Source organism: Heptranchias perlo, chromosome 1, assembly GCF_035084215.1.
Source record: "Heptranchias perlo isolate sHepPer1 chromosome 1, sHepPer1.hap1, whole genome shotgun sequence".
Lineage (NCBI taxonomy): Eukaryota > Metazoa > Chordata > Chondrichthyes > Hexanchiformes > Hexanchidae > Heptranchias > Heptranchias perlo.
Genome location: NC_090325.1, coordinates 21,648,682 through 21,669,113, shown reverse-complemented (window position 1 = coordinate 21,669,113; position 20,432 = coordinate 21,648,682). Strand labels below are relative to the sequence as shown.

General features: G+C 43.3%; 1 protein-coding gene across 1 annotated transcript; it reads left to right on the top strand.

The window, feature by feature from the left end:
- Nucleotides 1-10,244: 10,244 nt before the first annotated feature.
- Nucleotides 10,245-18,916, top strand: LOC137320335 (vasotocin-neurophysin VT-like). The gene is made up of 3 exons (XM_067982069.1): nucleotides 10,245-10,815; nucleotides 16,500-16,704; nucleotides 18,345-18,916. Exons 1-3 carry the CDS (start codon nucleotides 10,561-10,563, stop codon nucleotides 18,506-18,508), a joined length of 624 nt encoding a protein of 207 aa, XP_067838170.1. The 5' UTR covers nucleotides 10,245-10,560; the 3' UTR covers nucleotides 18,509-18,916.
- The last annotated feature ends 1,516 nt before the right edge of the window (nucleotides 18,917-20,432 follow it).

The window sequence follows — 20,432 nt, the reverse complement described above, 5'->3', positions numbered from 1 at the left end:
TGCCAGTGTTTATGCTCCACACGAGCCACCTCCCACCCTAGTTCATCTAACACTATCAGCATATCCTTCTATTCCATTCTACCTTATGTACTTATCTAGCTTCCCCTTAAATGCATCTATGCAATTTGCCTCAGCCACACAATGTGGTAGCAGTTCCACATTCTAACGACTCTCTTTATGCCCCATAATAGTTGCTGGGGGTGAATTTTCCCAGGGGTTACGACAGACGTGTGGGAGAACCCAACAGAAATTTGTCCCCGCTATGTCTAGCTGCACGCTCATAGCATCATAGGATTTGCTAACGCTGAAGGAGACATTGTCCCTGTGCCAGCTGCCTGAAACAGCCCTCCACTTAGACCCATTGCCATGCCCCTTCCCCATATAGAATCATAGAATCATAGAATGGTTACAGCACAGAAGGAGGCCATTCGGACCATCGAGCCCATGCCAGCTCTTTGTAAGAGCAATCCGGTTAGTTTCATTCCCCCGCTCTTTCCCCGTGGCCGTGCAAATATTTTCCCTTTTAAGTATTTATCCAATTCTTTTTTGAAAGCCTCTGCTTCCACCACTCTTTCAGGCAGCGCATTCCAGATCATAACTACTCGCTGCGTAAAAACGTTTTTCCTTATGTCGCCTTTGGTTCTTTTGCCAATCACCTTAAATCTGTGTCCTCTGGTTCTCGACCCTTCCGCCAATGGGAACAGTTTCTCTTTATTTACCTTATCGAAACCAGTCATGATTTTGAACACTTCTATCAAATCTCCTCTTAACCTTCTCTGCTCTAAGGAGAAAAACCCAAGCTTCTCCAGTCTATCCATGTAACTAAAATACCTCATCCCTGGAACCATTCTAGTAAATCTTTTCTGCACCCTTACTAAGGCCTTCACATCCTTCCTAAACGTGGTGCCCAGAATTGAACACAATACTCCAGCTGTGGCCGAACCAGTGTTTTATAAAGATTCAACATAACTTCCTTACTTTAGTACTCTATGCCTCTATTTATAAAGCCCAGGATCCCGTATGCTTTTTTAACCGCTTTCTCAACCTGTCTGCCATCGTCAAACATTTGTGCACGTACACCCCCAGGTCTCTCTGTTCCTGCACCCCCTTTGGAATTGTACCATTTAGTTTATATTGCCTCTTCTCATTCTTCCTGCTAAAATGTATCACTTAGCACTTCTTTGCGTTAAATTTCATCTGCTATGTGTCCGCCCATTCCACCAGTCTGTCTATGTCCTCTTGAAGTCTATCACTATCCTCCTCATTGTTTACTACACTTCCAAGTTATGTGTCATCTGCAAATTTTGAAATTGTGCCCTGTACACCCAAGTCCAAGTCATTAATATATATCAAAGAAAGCAGTGGTCCTAGTACTGACCCCTGGGGAACACCACTGTATACCTTCCTCCAGTCCGAAAAACAACCGTTCATCACTACTCTCTGTTTCCTGTCACTTAGCCGATTTCGTATCTATGCTGCCACAGTCCCTTTCATTCCATGGGCTTCAATTTTGCTGACAAGCCTATTATGTGGCACTTTATCAAATGCCTTTTGAAAGTCCCCACACACAACCTCAACCACATTGCCCTCGTCAACCATCTCTTGTTACCTCATCAAAAAACTCAATCAAGTTAGTTAAACATGATTTGCCTTTAACAAATCCATGCTGACTATCCATTATTAATCCACACATTTTTTATTAATTCATGGCATGTCGGCGTTGCTGGCAAGGCCAGCATTTATTGCCCATCCCTAATTGCCCTTGAGAAGGTGGTGATGAGCCGCTTTCTTGAACCGCTGCAGTCCGTATGGTGAAGGTTTTCCCACAGTGCTGTTAGGTAGGGAGTTCCAGGATTTTGACCCAGCAACGATGAAGGAACGGCGATATATTTCCAAGTCAGGATGATGTGTGACTTGGAGGGGAACGTTAAGGTGATGGTGTTCCCATGCGCCTGCTGCCCTTGTCCTTCTAGGTTGGAGAGGTCGCGGGTTTGGGAGGTGCTGTCGAAGAAGCCTTAGCGAGTTGCTGCAGTGCATCTTGTAGATGGTACACACTGCAGCCACTGTGCGCCGGTGGTGAAGGGAGTGAATGGTTAGGGTGGTGGATGGGATGTCAATCAAGCAGGCTGCTTTGTCCTGGATGGTATCGAGCTTCTTGAGTTTTGTGGCAAGTGGAGAGTATTCCATCACGCTCCTGATGTGTGCCTTGTAGATAGTGGGAAGGCTTTGGGGAGTCAGGAGGTGAGTCACTTGCTGCAGAGTACCCAGCCTCTGACCTGCTCTTGTAGCCACGGTATTTATATGGCTGGTCCAGTTAGATTTTTGGTCAATGATGACCCTCAGGATGTTGATGGTGGGGGATTCGGCGATGATAAGACCATTGAATGTGAAAGGGAGGTGGTTAGACTCTCTCTTGTTGGAGATGACAATTGTAAACAATTTTACAACACCAAGTTATAGTCCAGCAATTTTATTTGAAATTCACAAGCTTTCGGAGGCTTCCTCCTTCCTCTGGTGAATGTGGAAATGGTCATTGTTGGAGATGGTCATTGCCTGGCACTTGTCAGCCCAAGCCAGGTCTTCCTGCATGCAGGCACGAACTGCTTCATTATCTGAGGGGTTGCGAATGGATCTGAACACTGCAATCATCAGCGAACATCCCCATTTCTGAACTTATGATGGAGGGAAGGTCATTGATGAAGCAGCTGAAGATGGTTGGGCCTAGGACACTGCCCTGAGGAACTCCTGCAGCAATGTCCTGGGGCTGAGGTGATTGGCCTCCAACAACCACTACCATCTTCCTTTGTGCTAGGTATGATTCCAGCCACTGGAGAGTTTTCCCCCTGATTCCCATTGACTTAAATTTTACTAGGGCTCCTTGGTGCCACACTCGGTCAAATGCTGCCTTGATGTCAAGGGCAGTCACTCTTACCTCACCTCTGGAATTCAGTTCTTTTGCCCATGTTTGGACCATGGCTGTAATGAGGTCTGGAGCTGAGTGGTCCTGGCAGTACCCAAACTGAGCATTAGTGAGCAGTTATTGGTGAGTAAGTGCTGCTTAATAGCACTTTCAATGACACTTTCCATCACTTTGCTGATGGTTGAGACCAGACTGATGGGGCGGTAATTGGCCGGATTGGATTTGTCCTGCTTTTTGTGGACAGGACATACCTGGGCAATTTTCCACTTTGTCAGTTAGATGCCAATGTTGTACCTGTACTGGAACTGCTTGGCTAGAGGTCAACTGGTTCTGAAGCACAAGTCTTCAGCACTACAGCCGGGATGTTGTCGGGGCCCATAGCCTTTGCTCTATCCAGTGCACTCAGCCATTTGTTGATATCATGTGGAGTGAATCATATTGGCTGAAGACTGGCTTTTGTGACGGTGGGGATCTCGGGAGGAGGCCGAGATGGATCATCCACTCGGCACTTCTGGCTGAAAATGGTTGCAAATGCTTCAGCCTTGTCTTTTGCAATCACGTGCTGGACTCTGCCATCATTGAGGATGGGGATGTTCATGGAGCCTCCTCCTCCCGTTAGTTGTTTAATTATCCACCACCATTCACGACTGGATGTGGCAGGACGTCAGAGCTTTGATCTGATCCGTTGGTTGTGGGATCACTTAGCTCTGTCTATAGCATGTTGCTTCCGCTGTTTAGCATGCATGTAGTCCTGTGTTGTAGCTTCACCAGGTTGGCACCTCATTTTTAGGTACGCCTGGTGCTGCTCCTGGCATATTCTTCTACACTCCTCATTGAACCAGGGTTGATCCCCTGGCTTGTTGGTAATGGTAGAGTGAGGAATATGCCAGGCCATGAGGTTACAGATTGTGCTGGAATACAAATCTGTTGCTACTGATGGCCCACAGTGCCTCATGGATGCCCAGTTTTGAGCTGCTAGATCTGTTCTGAATCTATCCCATTTAGCACGATGATAGTGCCACATAACATGATGGACGGTGTCTTCAGTGTGAAGGTGGGACTTTGTCTCCACAAGGACTGTGCGGTGGTCACTCCCACCAATACTGTCATGGACAGATGCATCTGCGACAGGTAGATTGGTGAGGACGAGGTCAAGTAGGTTTTTCTCTCATTTTGTTTCTCTCCCCACCTGTCACAGGCCCAGTCTGGCAGCTATGTCCTTCAGGACTCGGTCAGTAGTGATGCTGCCGAGCCACTCTTGATGATGAACATTGAAGTCCCCCACCCAAAGTACATTCTGTGCCCTTGCTACCCTCAGTGCTTCCTCCAAGTAGTGTTCAACATGGAGGAGGACTGATTCATCAGCTGAGGGAAGGTGGTAGGTGGTAATCAGCAGGAGGTTTCCTTGCCCATCTCTGACCTGATGCCATGAGATTTCATGGGGTCCAGAGTCAATGTTGAGGACTCCCAGGGCCACTCCCTCCTCACTATATACCACCGTGTCAGCAACTCTGGTGGGTCTGTCCTGCCGGTGGGACAGGACATAGCCAGGGATGGTGATGGAAGAGTCTGGGACGTTGGCTGAAAGGTATGATTCTGTGAGTATAGCTATGTCATGCTATTGCTTGACTAGTCTGTGGGACAGCTCTCCCAACTTTGGCACAAGCCCCCAGATGTTAGTGAGGAGGACTTTGCAGGGTCGACTGGGCTTGGTTTGCCTTTGTCGTGTCCGGTGCCTAGTGGTCCGATGCCGGGTGGTCCGTCCGGTTTTATTCTTATTATGTCTTTTTTGTAGCGGGATTGTACAACTGAGTGGCTTGCTCGGCCATTTCAGAGGGCTGTTAAGAATCAACCACATTGGTGTTGATCTGGAGTCATTTAGGCCAGACCGGGTAAGGATGGCCGGTTTCCTTCCTTAAAGGACATTAGTGAACCAGATGGGTTTTTACGACAATTCGATAGTTTCATGGTCACCATTACTAGCTTTTTTATTTCAGATTTTGTTTAATTAACTGAATTTAAATTCCCCACCTGCTGTGGTGGGATTTGAACTCATGACTTCGGATTATTAGTTCAGGCCTCTGGATTACTAGTCCAGTAACATAATCACTATGTTAGCCGTATGGTGATGGAAGAGTCTGTGACGTTGGCTGAAAGGTATGATTCTGTGAGTATGGCTATGTCATGCTGTTGCTTGACTAGTCTGTGGGACAGCTCTCCCAACTTGTATCATAACTTGTCCAAATGACTATTAATTTTGTCCTGGATTATCATTTCTAAAAGTTTCCCCACCACTGAGGTTCAACTGACTGACCTTTAGTTGCTGGATTTATCCTTACATCCTTTTTTGAACAAGGGTGTAACATTTGCAGTTCTCCAGTCCTCTGGCACCACCTCCATATCAACGGATGTTTAGAAGATTATGGCCAGCACCTCTGCAATTTCCACCCTTACTTCCCTCAGCAACCTAGGATGCATCCCATCCCGACAGCGTGACTTATCTACTTTAAGTACAGCCAACCTTTCTAGTATCTCCTCTTTATCAATTTTTAGCCCATCCAGTATCTCAACTATATCTTCCTTTACTGAGACTTTGGCAGCATCTTCTTCCTTGGTAAAAACTGATGCAATGTTCTCATTTGGTACTTCAGCCATGGCCTCTGCCTCCATGCATAGATATTAGAACAGGTGACCAAAAGCTAGGTCAAAGAGGTAGGCTTTAAGGAGCATCTTAAAGGATGAGAGAGAGGTAGAGAGGCAGAGTGGTAGAGGGAGGGAATTCAGAGTTTGGGACCTAGGCAGCTGAAGGCACGGCCATCTCTGGTGGAGCAATTAAAATCCGGATGCGCAAGAGTTAAGAATTGGAGGAAAGCAGAGAACTCGGAGGGTTGTAGGGCTGGAGGAGGTTACAGAGATAGGGAGGGGTGAGGCCATGGGGCGATTTGAAAACTAGGATGAGAATTTTAAAATCAAGGCATTCCCGGACCTAGGAGCCAATGTAGGCCAGTGAGCACAGGGGTGATGGATGAACAGGACTTGATGCAAGTTAGGATACAGGCAGCAGAGTTTTGGATGAGCTCAAGTTTATGGAGGGAAGATGGGAGGCCGGCCAGGAGAGCATTGGAATAGTCAAGTCTAGAGGTAACAAAGGCATGGATGAGGGTTTCAGCAGCAGTTGAGCTGAGGCAGGGATGGAGGCAGGCGATGTTACGGAGGTGGAAGTAGGCGGTCTTGGTGATGGAGCGGATATGTGGTCGGAAGTTCATCTCAGGGTCAAATAGGACGCCAAGGTTGCAAACGGTTTGGATCAGCCTGAGACAGTGCCCAGGGAGAGAGATGGAATCAGTGGCTAGGGAATGGAATTAGTGATGGGGACCAAAGACAATGGGCCAGAAATTGCGCAGAGCAGCAAGGCAACGCTGACCACAACTCCTGCAAATTAAATTAACGAAAATACTTACTGCAGGCTCTGGTGTCTCATTGCTTGAATTTGAACATTAAACAAAATGTGCGCTATCAACCCAGCCTATGAGCAGCGTGAGTTGCCGCGCAGCTGGAAACATCTGTGAGGAGAAGACACGCCCACAAAATCTGTCAGGAAGAGAAGTCCCGCCCACAGATTCAGGCTGCATTGCCCAAGCAGGCAAGCGGACTTCATTCATTTAAAGTTAATATTCTGGATGTCATTGTAAATAAAAATGTAATTTTTTTAATAAAAAGCCAAAGAAATAATTGAATTAAATTAAAGAGACCGAAGGGAAAAGTAAAAAAAAAAAAATTTTATAATTTAAAAAAAAAATTTTAATGACCAAAAACTATTAAAATAAGGAGTAATATGAGACTCCACATTTTTAAAATTTAATTTTTAGTTGTTTGACAGTCATTAAGACTAACCGCGCTGTTAAAACTTATTTTAGACCTGGTATTTTTAAGCGTACCTGTTTGGTGGTGTAATTAGTTACTTTCCAGCTGGGCAGATAAGCAAGTTGGCGATTTTTCAATGATTTCTTTGATTGCAGCGTGCGATGGCCCTTTAATTTGAAGCTGTCATATCGCTAGCGAACCACGAGGAATAAGTATTCGATTTCCATGTTTCACTGCGCTTGTGCAAACGCGGGAACTTGCTCCTTCAATTCACCACTAAAAACTGAGAGCGTTGTTGAGCTCCTCCATTATTTAGGGAGCGATTTCTGGCCCAATGGCTTCGGTCCTCCCAATATTTAGTTGGAGGAAATTTTTTCTCATCCAGTATTGGATGTCGGACAAACGGTGTGACAAATCAGAGACAGAGGAGGGGTCGAGGGAGGTGGTGGTGAGGTAGAGCTGGGTGTCGTCAGCGTATATGTGGAATCTGATGTTGTGTTTTTGGATGATGTCACCGAGGGGCAGCATGTAGATCAGAAATAGGAGGGGGCCAAGAATAGATCCTTGGGGGACTCCAGAGGTAACAGTGTGGGAGTGGGAAGAGAAGCCATTGCAGGTGATTCTCTGGCTACGATAGATAAGAATGGAATCAGGCGAGCGCAGTCCCACCCAGCTGAACGATGAAGGAGAATCATTGGAGGAGGATGGTGTGGTCAACCATGTCAAAGGCTGCAGACAGGTTGAGAAGGATGAAGAGGGATAGTTCACCATCATTACAGTTACATAGGATGTGATTTGTGACTCTGATAAGGGCTGTTTCACTTCTATGGCGGGGGTGGAAACCTGATTGGAGGGATTCAAACATGGAGTTGTGGGAGTGATGGGCACGGATTTGGAAGGCAACAACATGTTGAAGAACTTTGGAGAGGAAAGGAAGGTTGGAGATGGGGCGTTAGTTTATATGGACAGAGGGGTCAAGGGTAGATTTTTTGAAGAGAGGGGTGATGGCAGTAGATTTGAAGGGAAGGCGGACACTACCTGAGGAGAGGGAACCATTAACAATATCAGCTAACACGGGGGCCAGGAAGGGAAGTTGGGTGGTCAGCAGTTTGGTGGGAATTGGATCGAGGGAGCAGGAGGTGGATCTCATGGATGAGATGAGCTTGGAGAGGGCATGAGGGAAGATAGGAGAGAAACTAGAGAAAGATGCTAGTACAGGGCTAGAGCAAGTTCAGGGCTAGTTCAGCCTATTCCCAAGCAGAGGCAAGGAATGGAGAGAGAGAAACATTCATCGGAGAAACTCTAGAAGCACCACACGCACAGATCATGGCACTCCACCACTCCAAGCGAAGAGATTGTGGACCACCCACCCACCCATTGATCAAATTTCCTATCCCCCCACCTCCCACCACAGAGCAGAGATTAAAGCCATCCCACCTCCCCCCAAATGAGCAAAAAATGTGCTTCCCCTCCTGTGCTGAGCAGAAAACATGACCTAACCATTTACACTGAGAACAAAGCTACCTCAACATGCTACTGACCAGAAATCAGAGTCCCCCCTCCACTACTCTGAATTCAGGGCAATCCCACTTTACAACCCACACACAAACAGAACCCCCCCTCCCCCTCACCACCCACCAACTGAGCAGAAATATAGCCATTGACCTCCACTCTGAGCAGAAACAAACACAACAATTCCCCCCGCCCCCAACTAGCTTCCTCCACCTCCTCTGACCGGCCCTGTTCTCTCTTCCCCCCTCTCCTTTCCATCTTTCCATCCCTTGCCCGTTCATCTCCCCCCCCCCCCCCCCACACTCCCCTTCTCTCCCTCTCTTGGGGCATGATTTTAACATTGAAAAACGGGTGGGTTGGGGGCGGGGGTCATTCAAAACCGCAACCATTTAAGACCAGCCCTCAACCCGCCTCCAACCTGCCCATTTCCGGTTTTAACCAGGGTGGAACAAGGGGCTGGCGACCAACCGTTCCCAGGAGGCAGGTTGGTGACTGAAACCTTTCAAGGAGGCTGCGGGCCTCCATTTTTGTAGAATTTGCAATTTCAACCCCTGGGGGTCGGGATTCCCAGGTCTTCTCCTTCACACCATGTGAAAGGAGGCGAAAAGGCCCGAAACTGCAGGTAGGTGCCTTTCTGGCACCGCTTGTGGGCCCGGAGGAGCAGGAGTGCTTCCCCTAGGCCCAACAAGCCTACCTGCAGTGACCTCCCCAACAATCGCAAACCGCCCTCTGATCCCCAACCCACCCATGCCCCTCATTCCCCCCCCATCCATACAAACAAAGACTAATCTGAACATTTACCTGAAGACGTCCTCTCCCTGGCTTGCTCTCCCACCCGACTGAGATCAGCCTATCAATCAGGCCGGTCAGTCAGACAGGAAACCCACAAAAAATAATAAAAGACGTCAAAATCATAAGGATATCCGGGATACCCATACTTCCGGGTTTTCTGTCCGTAATTTGACCCCCTCCCGCCCCCTTCCCTGCTCAGGATCAAAATCATGCCCTGGGCCTTTGTTCCCCACCTAGGTCTAATTATTCCACCACCTTCTAGCCTGGTTGACCCAAACACTGGACTTGGCCTTGACTTCTAAGGTTGCCAATCTCCCCTGCCCAGGAAAGTAAAGTGAATACTGATCGGCTGAAACTGCCACTGTCGCTTAGGGTCACCAATCCTCCAGGATTGTCCTGAAGTCTCCAGGAATTAAAGATTAATTTCCTGGATATTGCTGCGAGCAATTCTGGGAGAAAAATCATAGGGGGATTTTTTAAAAATTGTACGTTTTACATTTTCCTTGAACACTTTTGTTTATTAGTTATAAAAATATTGGAGATGGGAGATGGGAGAAAAGATGTTTGACTGGGTGAGGTCATGTGATGAAGCCTCCAGGAATACGCCCAACCAGAGTTGGCAGCCCTATTGACTTCTCATGTTCATGCTCCACAGGAGATGGATTAGTGGGCTGAATATCCCACTGTGCCGCTCCCTGGCACACACCAGGTTCACAAATCACAAGCTTGCACACTGCCAGCCACTGATGGACAGAATGGTGCAGTAGCAGTGCCCAATTCTGTGATTTGCACTCCCAGCGTGGGCCAAGGAGTGGCACTTTTGGAATTTTAACCCCAAGTGTTAGAGAAAATTTTAAAAAACTCAATTCAACTCCAGTTTCACAACTTCAGCAACGACCTGTTTTTTTTAGTACGGGAAATCTGTTAAAATTTAGAACGATTGTCATTTCTCTTTCTCTATTCAAGGGCATCCCACAGACACAACAGGACACCACAGACAATATCTTCCAGCCACTTTTACTTTGTGATTAACAGTTTTACAAACTCAAGTTAACAATCTTCGAGAGGAAATTGAACAACAGTTGAAATGTGACCTTGAGGAGAAAACGAACCATTTAGAAAGTTCAACTATTTGTTTTGTGCCTCGGATTTTTCTCTCGATTATAAAGAAAGCTGGAAACCTTTACACGCACAGAAAGGCCAAGGACGGGGGGACACACAAGAGGCTAACAATGGCCTAGATATTTTTTTCCCACTCCAAATAAAACAGCCTTTCAAACGATGTCCTTCCCACTTTCAATTGGCTTTTTTTTTTTGCAAATCGTCACTTAGTATTTTTTTGTCGAACTTTTAATAAGTTCTTAGTAAACTATAAAAGTTGTCGATGACTTGTCAAGATGTACGTGTTTGGCAGTGAGATGCTGCGATTAAAGTCGGCATTTCAAAAATAAATAAAAGAACCCCACGGATTTATGCAGAAGATGAATTGGCAGAAACGAATGACGTCTGCGGCAGAATTACTCGAGTGTATAAATAAAAGCTGCCGTCCTCGATCCTGCAGCTCAGGCTCGGCCAAGTGTGCAAAACAGCAGATCGCCGCTGCCACCATGCCTGAACTCTCTCTTCCAGTTTGCCTTCTTTGCCTCCTGGCTTTCACTTCAGCATGTTACATCCAGAACTGCCCCAGAGGGGGCAAGAGGTCCTTCCTCGACACAGACGTCAGGCAGGTAAGGCGAAGAGCATCCTCTTGCACTCAATTTTCTTTTACTTTTTTTTAAAAAGTTCCAGGTTTTTTTTAAATGCTTCCCAGTTTAAATCCTATACATACACAAAACTTCCCATACTTGTACCTTGTAAATGCGACAGTTTAAACATCTTCGATTAAATTGCTAGTTCATGGTATAGATTTACTTTGTGACCTGTGAATTATTTCAAAGTTGTAGCTAGGCGTGTGGATTCATAAAATTGGTAAAGAATTCTGAACTAGGCTCTCTTCACCAAGTTTGTTACCACCAGGTCAGGAATAGAAATATTTTTTTTTCCTTTCCTCTGATGCTGATGTATAAAGTTGCTGTACATTTATTTCAATTCTTCTGGGGGAGAGGGGGCATGTTAAATATTTATTTCATCTATTAAAAGTAGAGACTTCTGTGGTCACAAATGTCACTTTGATCCAAAAATAAATAAACGTGATTGTTTAATAACTCTAGTTAGATCTCCCACCGCCCAATACCACAAACTCAAGCTATCCTAGGTGAAAAAAAGAGCAAAAAGGGCTCTAAAAGAGGTCAGCGATTCCCCTGGTTATTCAAACCTCTGAGGTTGTGAGATAAACAGATAATGTCAGATTGAGGGGGGTGTTGGGTGTCTTATGTTTACTCCAATTTTCTCTCTCAACTAGCTTGACTTTAATAAGCTGGTAAATGTGGTAAGATTCGTTAGTCTAAACAAAGAGACTATTGAATCTTCCTTCAAGTATTTTTGTTTAAACGTTTCACTTCACTTGAAAATATATATTCTATTATCAAAGATGTGTCAGAAACTTGAAGTAAAACTTTTCTCACAATTAGCTGAAGTCAAATGTAAATGAAATATAAAAAGTGAACAGATTATAGATTATGAATATAGATATATAACTGGTTAAACATGTGATAAAGAAATATACATAGTGATTGTAAGCATTCAAATTCTGTATAGATTATAGGTTGTGCTATGGATTATAGATTATGAATGTAGAATTGTAAAAACGGATGTACTTAATGCTAAAAGATTATAAACTGGGCATGGAATGTGAATTGTGACAGTTTATTTGCCTTCACAAATTCCTCCGTTTGTTACACGAAGCACAGGTTCCAGTTTCAGGGTCACAGTGCTGCACTCAAATCTTTAATACAAATCCAATTCAACAGTATCTGAAATTGGTCAGTTTAGAAACAAAGAGAAAAGTTTTCTTCCCAATTAGAAATAATTTCAAAAAAAAAATTCAATGCAAACAACTCTACATGAGTCATTAAATCAGCATTTTAACATTTTAATCATAGGGATTTCTTGTATTGAACTGTTTGAATATAAATGTCTAATGTGTAAGACCTTAATCTTATCTGTATTGAGTTTCATCTGCCATAGTTCTGACCACTTACAGGTGTTGTTGAGGGCCCTCTGCAAGAAGCAAGGTAGGTGTCTAGAAGCAGGTGCTTTGGAAGAGAGTTCCCGAGGGAAGGGGATGGAGGGCAAGAGTGAACATGCAGCAATAAATGGACTTTGCTTTTTGGAATTTGCTTATGGCTTTCAAACGTGTCTTAAACTTTATCTTGCAATTGTTTTACTTGCCCGGCCTACATGTCTCTGGCACCTCTCTGGCTATTGGTTCAGGCTGAGCTTGATGCTCTGCAACCTTAATGTTCTTTTTAACCTAGAGCTGGGCTTTCAGCCTCACAACCAGCTATCATCAAGACCAACTTCTGCCACCTCCAGAACATTAACCATCTCCTACTGAAACCCTCCTCACTTGACCCGTCACAATCTTCAGCTAATCCAGCTGGTGTGGTTCTGTGGGCCATGTCCTCTCCCACACAACATCCCATACACTTCATTGGTTTCCTTTGTGCCAGTGAATCAACTTCATGATCCTACTCCTCATCTTCAAATCCCTCTTTGCCTCCCACCCTACCTTAATTGGGAAATATTCTCCAGCCATATATCCCAGCCAACACCGTTCATTCCGATTATTCCTTTCTCTACCATCTCACGCCTTCAGTTATTATATGCAACACTCTGGATGTTCAGTCTCTTCCTCCTCCTTCCCCATCAGATTCTTTCACTCCCTGCTCAGTGTCCCTTGTAAAGCACTTTGAGATTTTGGACTATAATATAAATGTAAGTTGGTGCTGTATTTTCCCATGATGCGGAGCAGCTCGTTCAAGAGGTTGAGCACAGATGGATCAGTTGCAGACAAAAACAGGAAGGCCATAGCTCTACCTGCATTAGTGGTTCCTATGGGTCTGTCCAGACATGTATACCAACCGAATCAGTGCATTGGTATACCATCGTAATGTACAGAAGCCAGGTTTGTATCAGCTATTTTTCCCTGGATTCAAGGGAATACGGAAGGCAGATTCATCCTAAGCCACTTTTCTGGACTTATTAAAAATGGTTTCAAGAGTGATATCAAAAGAGGTCATAAAGTAGCTTAAGGATGTTGCAAATATTCACCGAGAGTCATAAGAGTTGCACCAAACATTTGTGATGGATAATAATAGAAATGGACCAAAAACTCACTCCCTTGAGTGTTTGACTAATTCAAGCCCAAGGGCTGCCTTTGGATGATTTTTGGCAGTTCTAGGCTGGGCCACTGGTTGAACAGTGTATGCACTTAAAGTGGGAGTGAAAAACTGGCACCATTGACCTGCAATCGCTTCCCCTTAAAGACAAATGGCAGAGTGTATTGCTGGTGGCTGAGAAGAAATCCATATTACAGTGTAGGGATATCACATGCCCAGTTTTGGAACCAACAGTCCAATTTGTTTTAGTATTGGGCACATAAATTCCTAAAATTAAAACCAGTCACCCAAAATTTGACTTTCTAAAATGGAAGTCCAGTTGTTGCACTTAGTTCTTTATCTCATGGTGTTACCTTTTCGATGAATTTACATCAGCAGCTAAACAAACATCAGAACTCAAGGCAACGTATCATCGCTGCTTTAGTCCCTATAACAACTCTGTTATTTGGACTTGGCAAGAAGTGACAACTTGATCCCAGACTACTCTGCCTTCCCAACTAGAGCAGGTTACTTGATGGTGAATGGTGTACAGTGGGAGACCATTAAATGAGGCTTGCTGAATTTGGATTATTTTTTATTTTCAAGCCCACATTTACTAACTAATGATTTGAGGTGCACGTGGAGAATTATTAAGAAAGTTCCCTTTCCTGGAGTGCGCGGCTCGGGTACCTGAAGCTTCTGAAATTTGAAGACGCATCTCCTTCAAGTGTATTCGAAGTGATGACATTATGGGGGCAATTTTAACCTATCCCACCCTGATGGGGAAACTGACGGGGTTGGGTGCAATGCTGGTTTTACACCCCATCTGATTTTACTCTCCATTGAAGTCAGTGTAGAATAATATTGGGCGGGAAGTACAACCGGCATTCCACCCGATCCCGTGGGAATCCCCCCCACCCCGGCGAGTTAAATTAAAATTAACCCATTTGTATCTCAGTGAAGTTATTCACATGTTACTGGATTTCTTCTGATCATCGCTGTTAAAATTGTTTTCTTCTCAAACTGCATTTTAGCAATTTTTTCTTAATTAATCTTTACCTTTAATTATAACACAGCAAATAGCAATTCTCAAAGAGGAAAACGGACAATTTATGTTCTCTATTGCCTGTTAAAGGTGTGCACTTGAGTGAAGGAAATTATATTTTTTTCAAGAGGTAGGGTACCGTAGTTAGGTTTACAATTAATTCCTGACTAACTGCGGCAAGTTTATAACAAGTTTAGTGGTTTGATCTGACGGTGTGAAATGCAGGTTCTTTTTACATCAATACAATACAGCATGGCTAATCATATAAGAACATGAGAGAGCATGGAAAGAAAGAGAATATTCAGCCCATCAAGCACACTCTTTTTACAATCTGTATACTGTCTGCCCTTTCATGGATTCCAGCCCAACCATTCAATCTCCTGAGGGAAATTTCTGCATAAAAACTCCCTGATCCCCAATGATAATCAAGCCAACCTGCAGCATATTTGTCCATCTTTACAGGGTAGGAATTACAGTCAGTGCTGCTGTCATACAAATACTTTATGCTCGTGTACCAAATTCCTCTCTGCACAATTTTAACACAGGTGTCAACCCGTGTGAAATAACAGAATTCATCTTAATTTCTACCCTTATATATCGTACTGTTCAACTCTGGCCTGCTCTCCTCCACAGACAATATTTGCCCCCAGCTGGTTGAGTATTTGATCATCTCAGTCTCTATCTACCTCCAACCCCATTTGCAATTGGGAAACTCCCATTAATATTTATCCAGCTCAATTGTGAAGGTGTCACTACTTTTGCTGCAAGTCTGTTCCATATGTCCACTCATAGACCCGTTATAGCTAAACCTTTATGGGTTGAACTACACTCATATCTTAGAGATAACAAATAAGCCACTCATCAGAGAATTGTGAAGATTCAAAATAAGTCCTTCAATGCCACACACAGCACTGTGCATGAATCACAGGAAGGGCTTCAACTTGAACCTGAAACACTTAAAATAAATGCTATTATCAAAAATCATAATGGTGTATTTGTTAGTACTTAGTGGAACGAAGGGGAGATAAACCTTCTGATTCTGAGTAGAGACTAAGGTGGTACCTTCCTCCTCTTGTGAAGAACCTCTAAAGGCTCGTGTTCACCATACGCACTGCCGGCGAATATTGGAGCATCGCAGGTGATTTTTCAATGATGCAATGCTTTGCGGAGGGAGGGGGGGTGAGGATTCCGTGCCATCAACTCCTACTCAGAAAACGCCCCCCTTAGTGTTTAGTAGGATCAAGTCAATATCTGCTCTACTGCTCACTGCAGAACACAATATAGGAAAAAGGACATGGCTTGTATGACTGTTTACAATCTAAGCAAGAATGTATCTGCATGAGGTATCCAGAACCAATGCATGAAACTACCGTATTGTATCAAATGGAAGACCAATAAAAGTCACACTGAGAATATAGCTGAGAGCTGACTGTTAGCGATATTAGCAGATAAATGCTCAATGACTTCGAGTGACATTGCTCAGTCTGCTATTTTAACAGAGGCGTTAACCTGTCTACTTTAAAAGGGTTAATGATCCTACTAAAACAGATGGCATCTGAATGTGGTAAGTAGTTGTCCACTAATATTGGCAACAGTCATTTCTATCCTTATGTTTTTGCTGGTTTAGAAGTAAAATTCTATCATTGGAGGTAATAAGTGAAGTGCTACCTCTCTGACCAAGCTTTTGATCACCTGTCCTAATATCGCCTTATGTGGCTCAGTGTCAAATTTTGTTTGACAATTGCTCCTGTGGAGCTCACCACCACCTTCTCAAGGGCAATTCGGGATGGGCAATAAATGCTGGCCTCACCAGCGACGCCCACATCTCATGAACGAATAAAGAAAAAACTTTGGGATGTTTTACTACGTTAAAGGCACTATATAAATGCAAGTTGTTGTTGTTGCTAGAATCACCAATTTTAACAGTTCGCTTCAGATCTAGTTTGATGTGTTTTGAGTACAGTGATTCAAATTGGACCAGACTTCTGCCAGTTTATTAACCTCGGTGAATTTCTCTGTTACTACAATCGAAATTAAGTTTTCTTTTTAAAGACCTTCAAAAAATGTAAACCATTCTTTCCTCTTTCCCTTTTCTATCCTTTGTCAGTGTATGCCTTGTGGCCCTGATAACAGAGGCCATTGTTTTGGAGCTAACATCTGCTGCGGGGAAGAGATTGGCTGCTACATTGGAACCTCAGAGACATTGAGATGCCAGGAGGAGAATTACCTGCCGTCCCCTTGTGAACCTGCTGGAAGACCTTGTGGTAAAAATGACGGGAAATGTGCCTCATCAGGAATCTGCTGCACTGAGGGTAAAACTCTTTTCCTGTGCAGATTGATTTATTTCTAGCCATATGCGAAGTCCATCGATAATATTAATTACTTTGCAACAGGCCAAGTTGACTGAGACAAGCCCAAGTGTAAAAGGGAATTAGCAATAACAAAGGATGAGAGAAATTTAAGCACTAGCATGAATGTTAAGAAGACCTCAATGAGGTATATAAAGCATTAAGTGGCATTGGTAAGGCAAGCCCTGTCGGAGGTGCCGTCTTTTAGATGAGATCTTAAACCGAGGCCTCGTCTGCCCTCTCAGGTGGACGTAAAAGATCCCACGGCACTATTTCAAAGAAGAGCAGGGAAGTTCTGGCCAATATTTATCCCTCAACCGATATCACTAAAACAGATTATCTGGTCAGTATTACATTGCTGTTTGTGGGATCTTGTTGTTTGCAAATTGGCTGCCACGTTTCCTACATTACAACGGTGACTACACTTCAAAAGTACCTCATTGGCTGTAAAGCACTTTGGGATCCGCTGAGATCGTGAAAGAGGCTATATAAATGCAAGCTCTTTCTTTTTTTTCTTTAACTCCATTAGGGCAGTTTAAAATGCTATTGGATGCCAGGCTGGATAAGCTCGATGGAGAGAATGTACCATTTTCAACTTTAACTTTTTCTTGTGTTCTTAAGCTATTGTACCGAGATATTCCTCTCTCCCCGACAAAAGCAAATTTGGTAGTAAGTCAGTAGTTCAGTTATTATAGCTATTAGAAAATAAAAATGTTTTTATCACATCAGCACTAGTGCAATCTTCTTCAGTTAAATGATGCCTGTTCAGTCGATAGTACAGGTATTTTCATCTTTAAAGTTAACATTTCCTCTTAATTCCTACAGGAGCTTATTTTTGTTAAACATATGATAATAAAGACTCTCTTCCTTTTAGGTTTGTAGTATTGCCTGTGCCCAATTCTCACCATTGTTCATTAATTCTCCAATATGCGAACGTAGGAATTGCTAGACAAAAAAAGACCACCAAAGTCCATCTAGTTGGCCTTCTACTATCTTGATAGTCGCATGATATGATAGTTATTGATTAATTGTAGCAATCAGTCTCCAGTGAGAAAAACCCCAGTGATGGAGAGCTTTGGGAACCATAGGACCAAAATTACCTGCTCCTCACAAGCCTGCTACACATGTCATGTCTCAACTTAATCATGTACTGTATCCCAAAATGTTTTGTATAAATACAATACTGTAAGTTTTGTCACCCTTCCCATCTCAAACATTTGTCCTCATCACGGTTTTACTTTTTGTCTCAAATCAATAAATTCACGGATCTTCCACTGCCAGCGAGGAGCACAGGCCATGGCATCAGTGCAACAGTGTTGTAGCCTATCTTCAACCCTCACTCCTGCTGAGTGCAGCTCCCTGCAGGGAATGCGGGATGCTTGAATTTATCCTATCGTTATTACTTGAATGAATCAATCTGTGCCAAAACGTCATTTCTCATTTGATACTTTCATATGACAGGACAAACTGGACATGGTTTGTGAAGGGAATTGACATGATGGATAAAATGGTTCCTTTTCAATACATGCTTTCTTATCTTCTGTTTGCAACCATTAATGTAGAAATAAAAATCATTATTATAAATCTTTTTTGCTTCCCTCTAGAAACCTGCACCACAGACTCTATGTGCCTGGAGAATGGGAGTAAATGGAGACACTCTCTCATGGAAAGAAACATGACCCTTTTAGACAGTGCGGCAACCGACCTCCTTCTGAGACTAATGCGTCTATCTAACAGGCAGCCTCCAGAGAAGCACCAGCTAATATAAAATAATGTATACAGTGTGCCCTCTCTTTGATGCTGCCTTTGAGAATCATACAACACTCGTGGTATAGGAAGGAGCTGGGTATAGAGCAGGTGTTTCAACAAGAGGGCCATAAACAATGCATGTTATTCTATGATCTATTATATCAGAGTGCTATAGAGTGTACTTACCTAATATTTACAGTATGTCAATCTGAATATTTATGCTGAAGTAGTAAATATACTTTGTCAAATAGCATTTTTAGTTAAATGTCCTTCATTTCAAGTTTTTTGTAATAGTAGAAGAAAGTACAACCTATTTTTCATTTCTTCAGTAACTTGGAAACAATGACACTAAGGAAGCATGTGTACATATACAGCAAAATAAAATCTTTTATTGCTTAATGTGGAATTGCAATGCAAAATGATTGGATCTTGTATTCTCTTTGTGTGTTTATTTCTATGCTAGAAGTCAGATCAGTCAGATAGCAGGAATAAGGATCAGACCAAGGGGCATCAGGCATTCATTGATTCACTTCATTATCCCCGTTTATGTAAAACTAACCAGAGACCAATTTTAATGATGTCAGTCCCATGTCCAAAAAATGATTGTGACATTTGGAGATACAGGGGGGAAAAAACAAGTAATTTCACTATTAATAGTTGTCAGTATATGGGAAAAACTTATCCAATGGTTGAAAGGCTTTATAAGCAAAAAAAACTTAAACAAACATGGCTGGCACAGAGACCCTAGAATTCCATTGTCAAATCATGTCCTAATAGTATTGGAGGATGAGGTTAAAAAATTTTGATTTTAAATAGCAGTGAAAATGAAAGAGAGATGGGATGGATTAGCTTTACCTTAGAACTGCTACTTCATGATACGTTGATTGAAACCTATACCTTGTCACAAGCTTGACATCATTTGATAGGCAATTGTTTTCTCACCTCTGGCCTCCACTTTTTCTCTCTCTTACAATCTTTTCGACTTTCTCTATTTTATCAATACTACTATGGTTATTGCTCCCTTGAACTGTTCTCTCTTGTACCTGCTAAGTTCTAAATATGCCATTCTCCATGCTTCTCCCTGCCTCCTACTCTAACTCATTCTCAGGATATCAAAACTGTGAAACAACTTCTCGACGTCTTATAATCAATAGCCTTTTAAAACCCAAGCTCGCCATTGTCTCACACTACTTCTTAGTAACCTCAGTTTCTATTCTTTTGGTGGTGTCCTGCACCATGGGATTTGGCCCTTCAATTAAAACAAAACAGCAGTAGCATCACAAACGTGGAATTTCAGAACACTATGTTTTGTTTCCTGACAAATAAAAGGTAGTGTTTTGAATGTGTCCAATTCCGTAGAGCATCCCTCCATTTTCAAACTGTTTCACGGGCCTGTAGATCCATATGGTAACAGAACACCATTCTACACTAGGTGGGAAAACTAGGTTCATAATCTGTCAAAAGAAATTATTCTAATCGAACATGAGAGACCCCACTGAAAAATAGATGGAAACAAAAATGGCAGAAAACACACCAATGACAATTTACACAATCACAAAATTCCTGGTGCTTTTTATCTGGTGGATTCCAGATATAGTTTGACAAATGTAAGCGACTACACTGACATCAGGTATGCTGCCCTCAATTAGTGTACATGCTTTCACTTCTGGCCTATCTCTAAATACTTTTTCTTTATTCATTCTCGGGAAGCGGGTATCGCCGGCAAGGCCGACATTTATTACCCATCTCTGCCCTGAGAAGGTGGTGGTGGGCCTTCTTTTTGAACCACTGGTAGTAGATTGATACAACTAAGTGACTTGCTAAGCCACTTCAGAAGGCAGTTAAGAGTCAGCCACATTGGTGTGGGACTGGAGTCACATATAGTCCAGACCAGGTAAGGATGGCAAGTTTCCTTCCTTAAAGGACATTAGTGAACCAGTTGG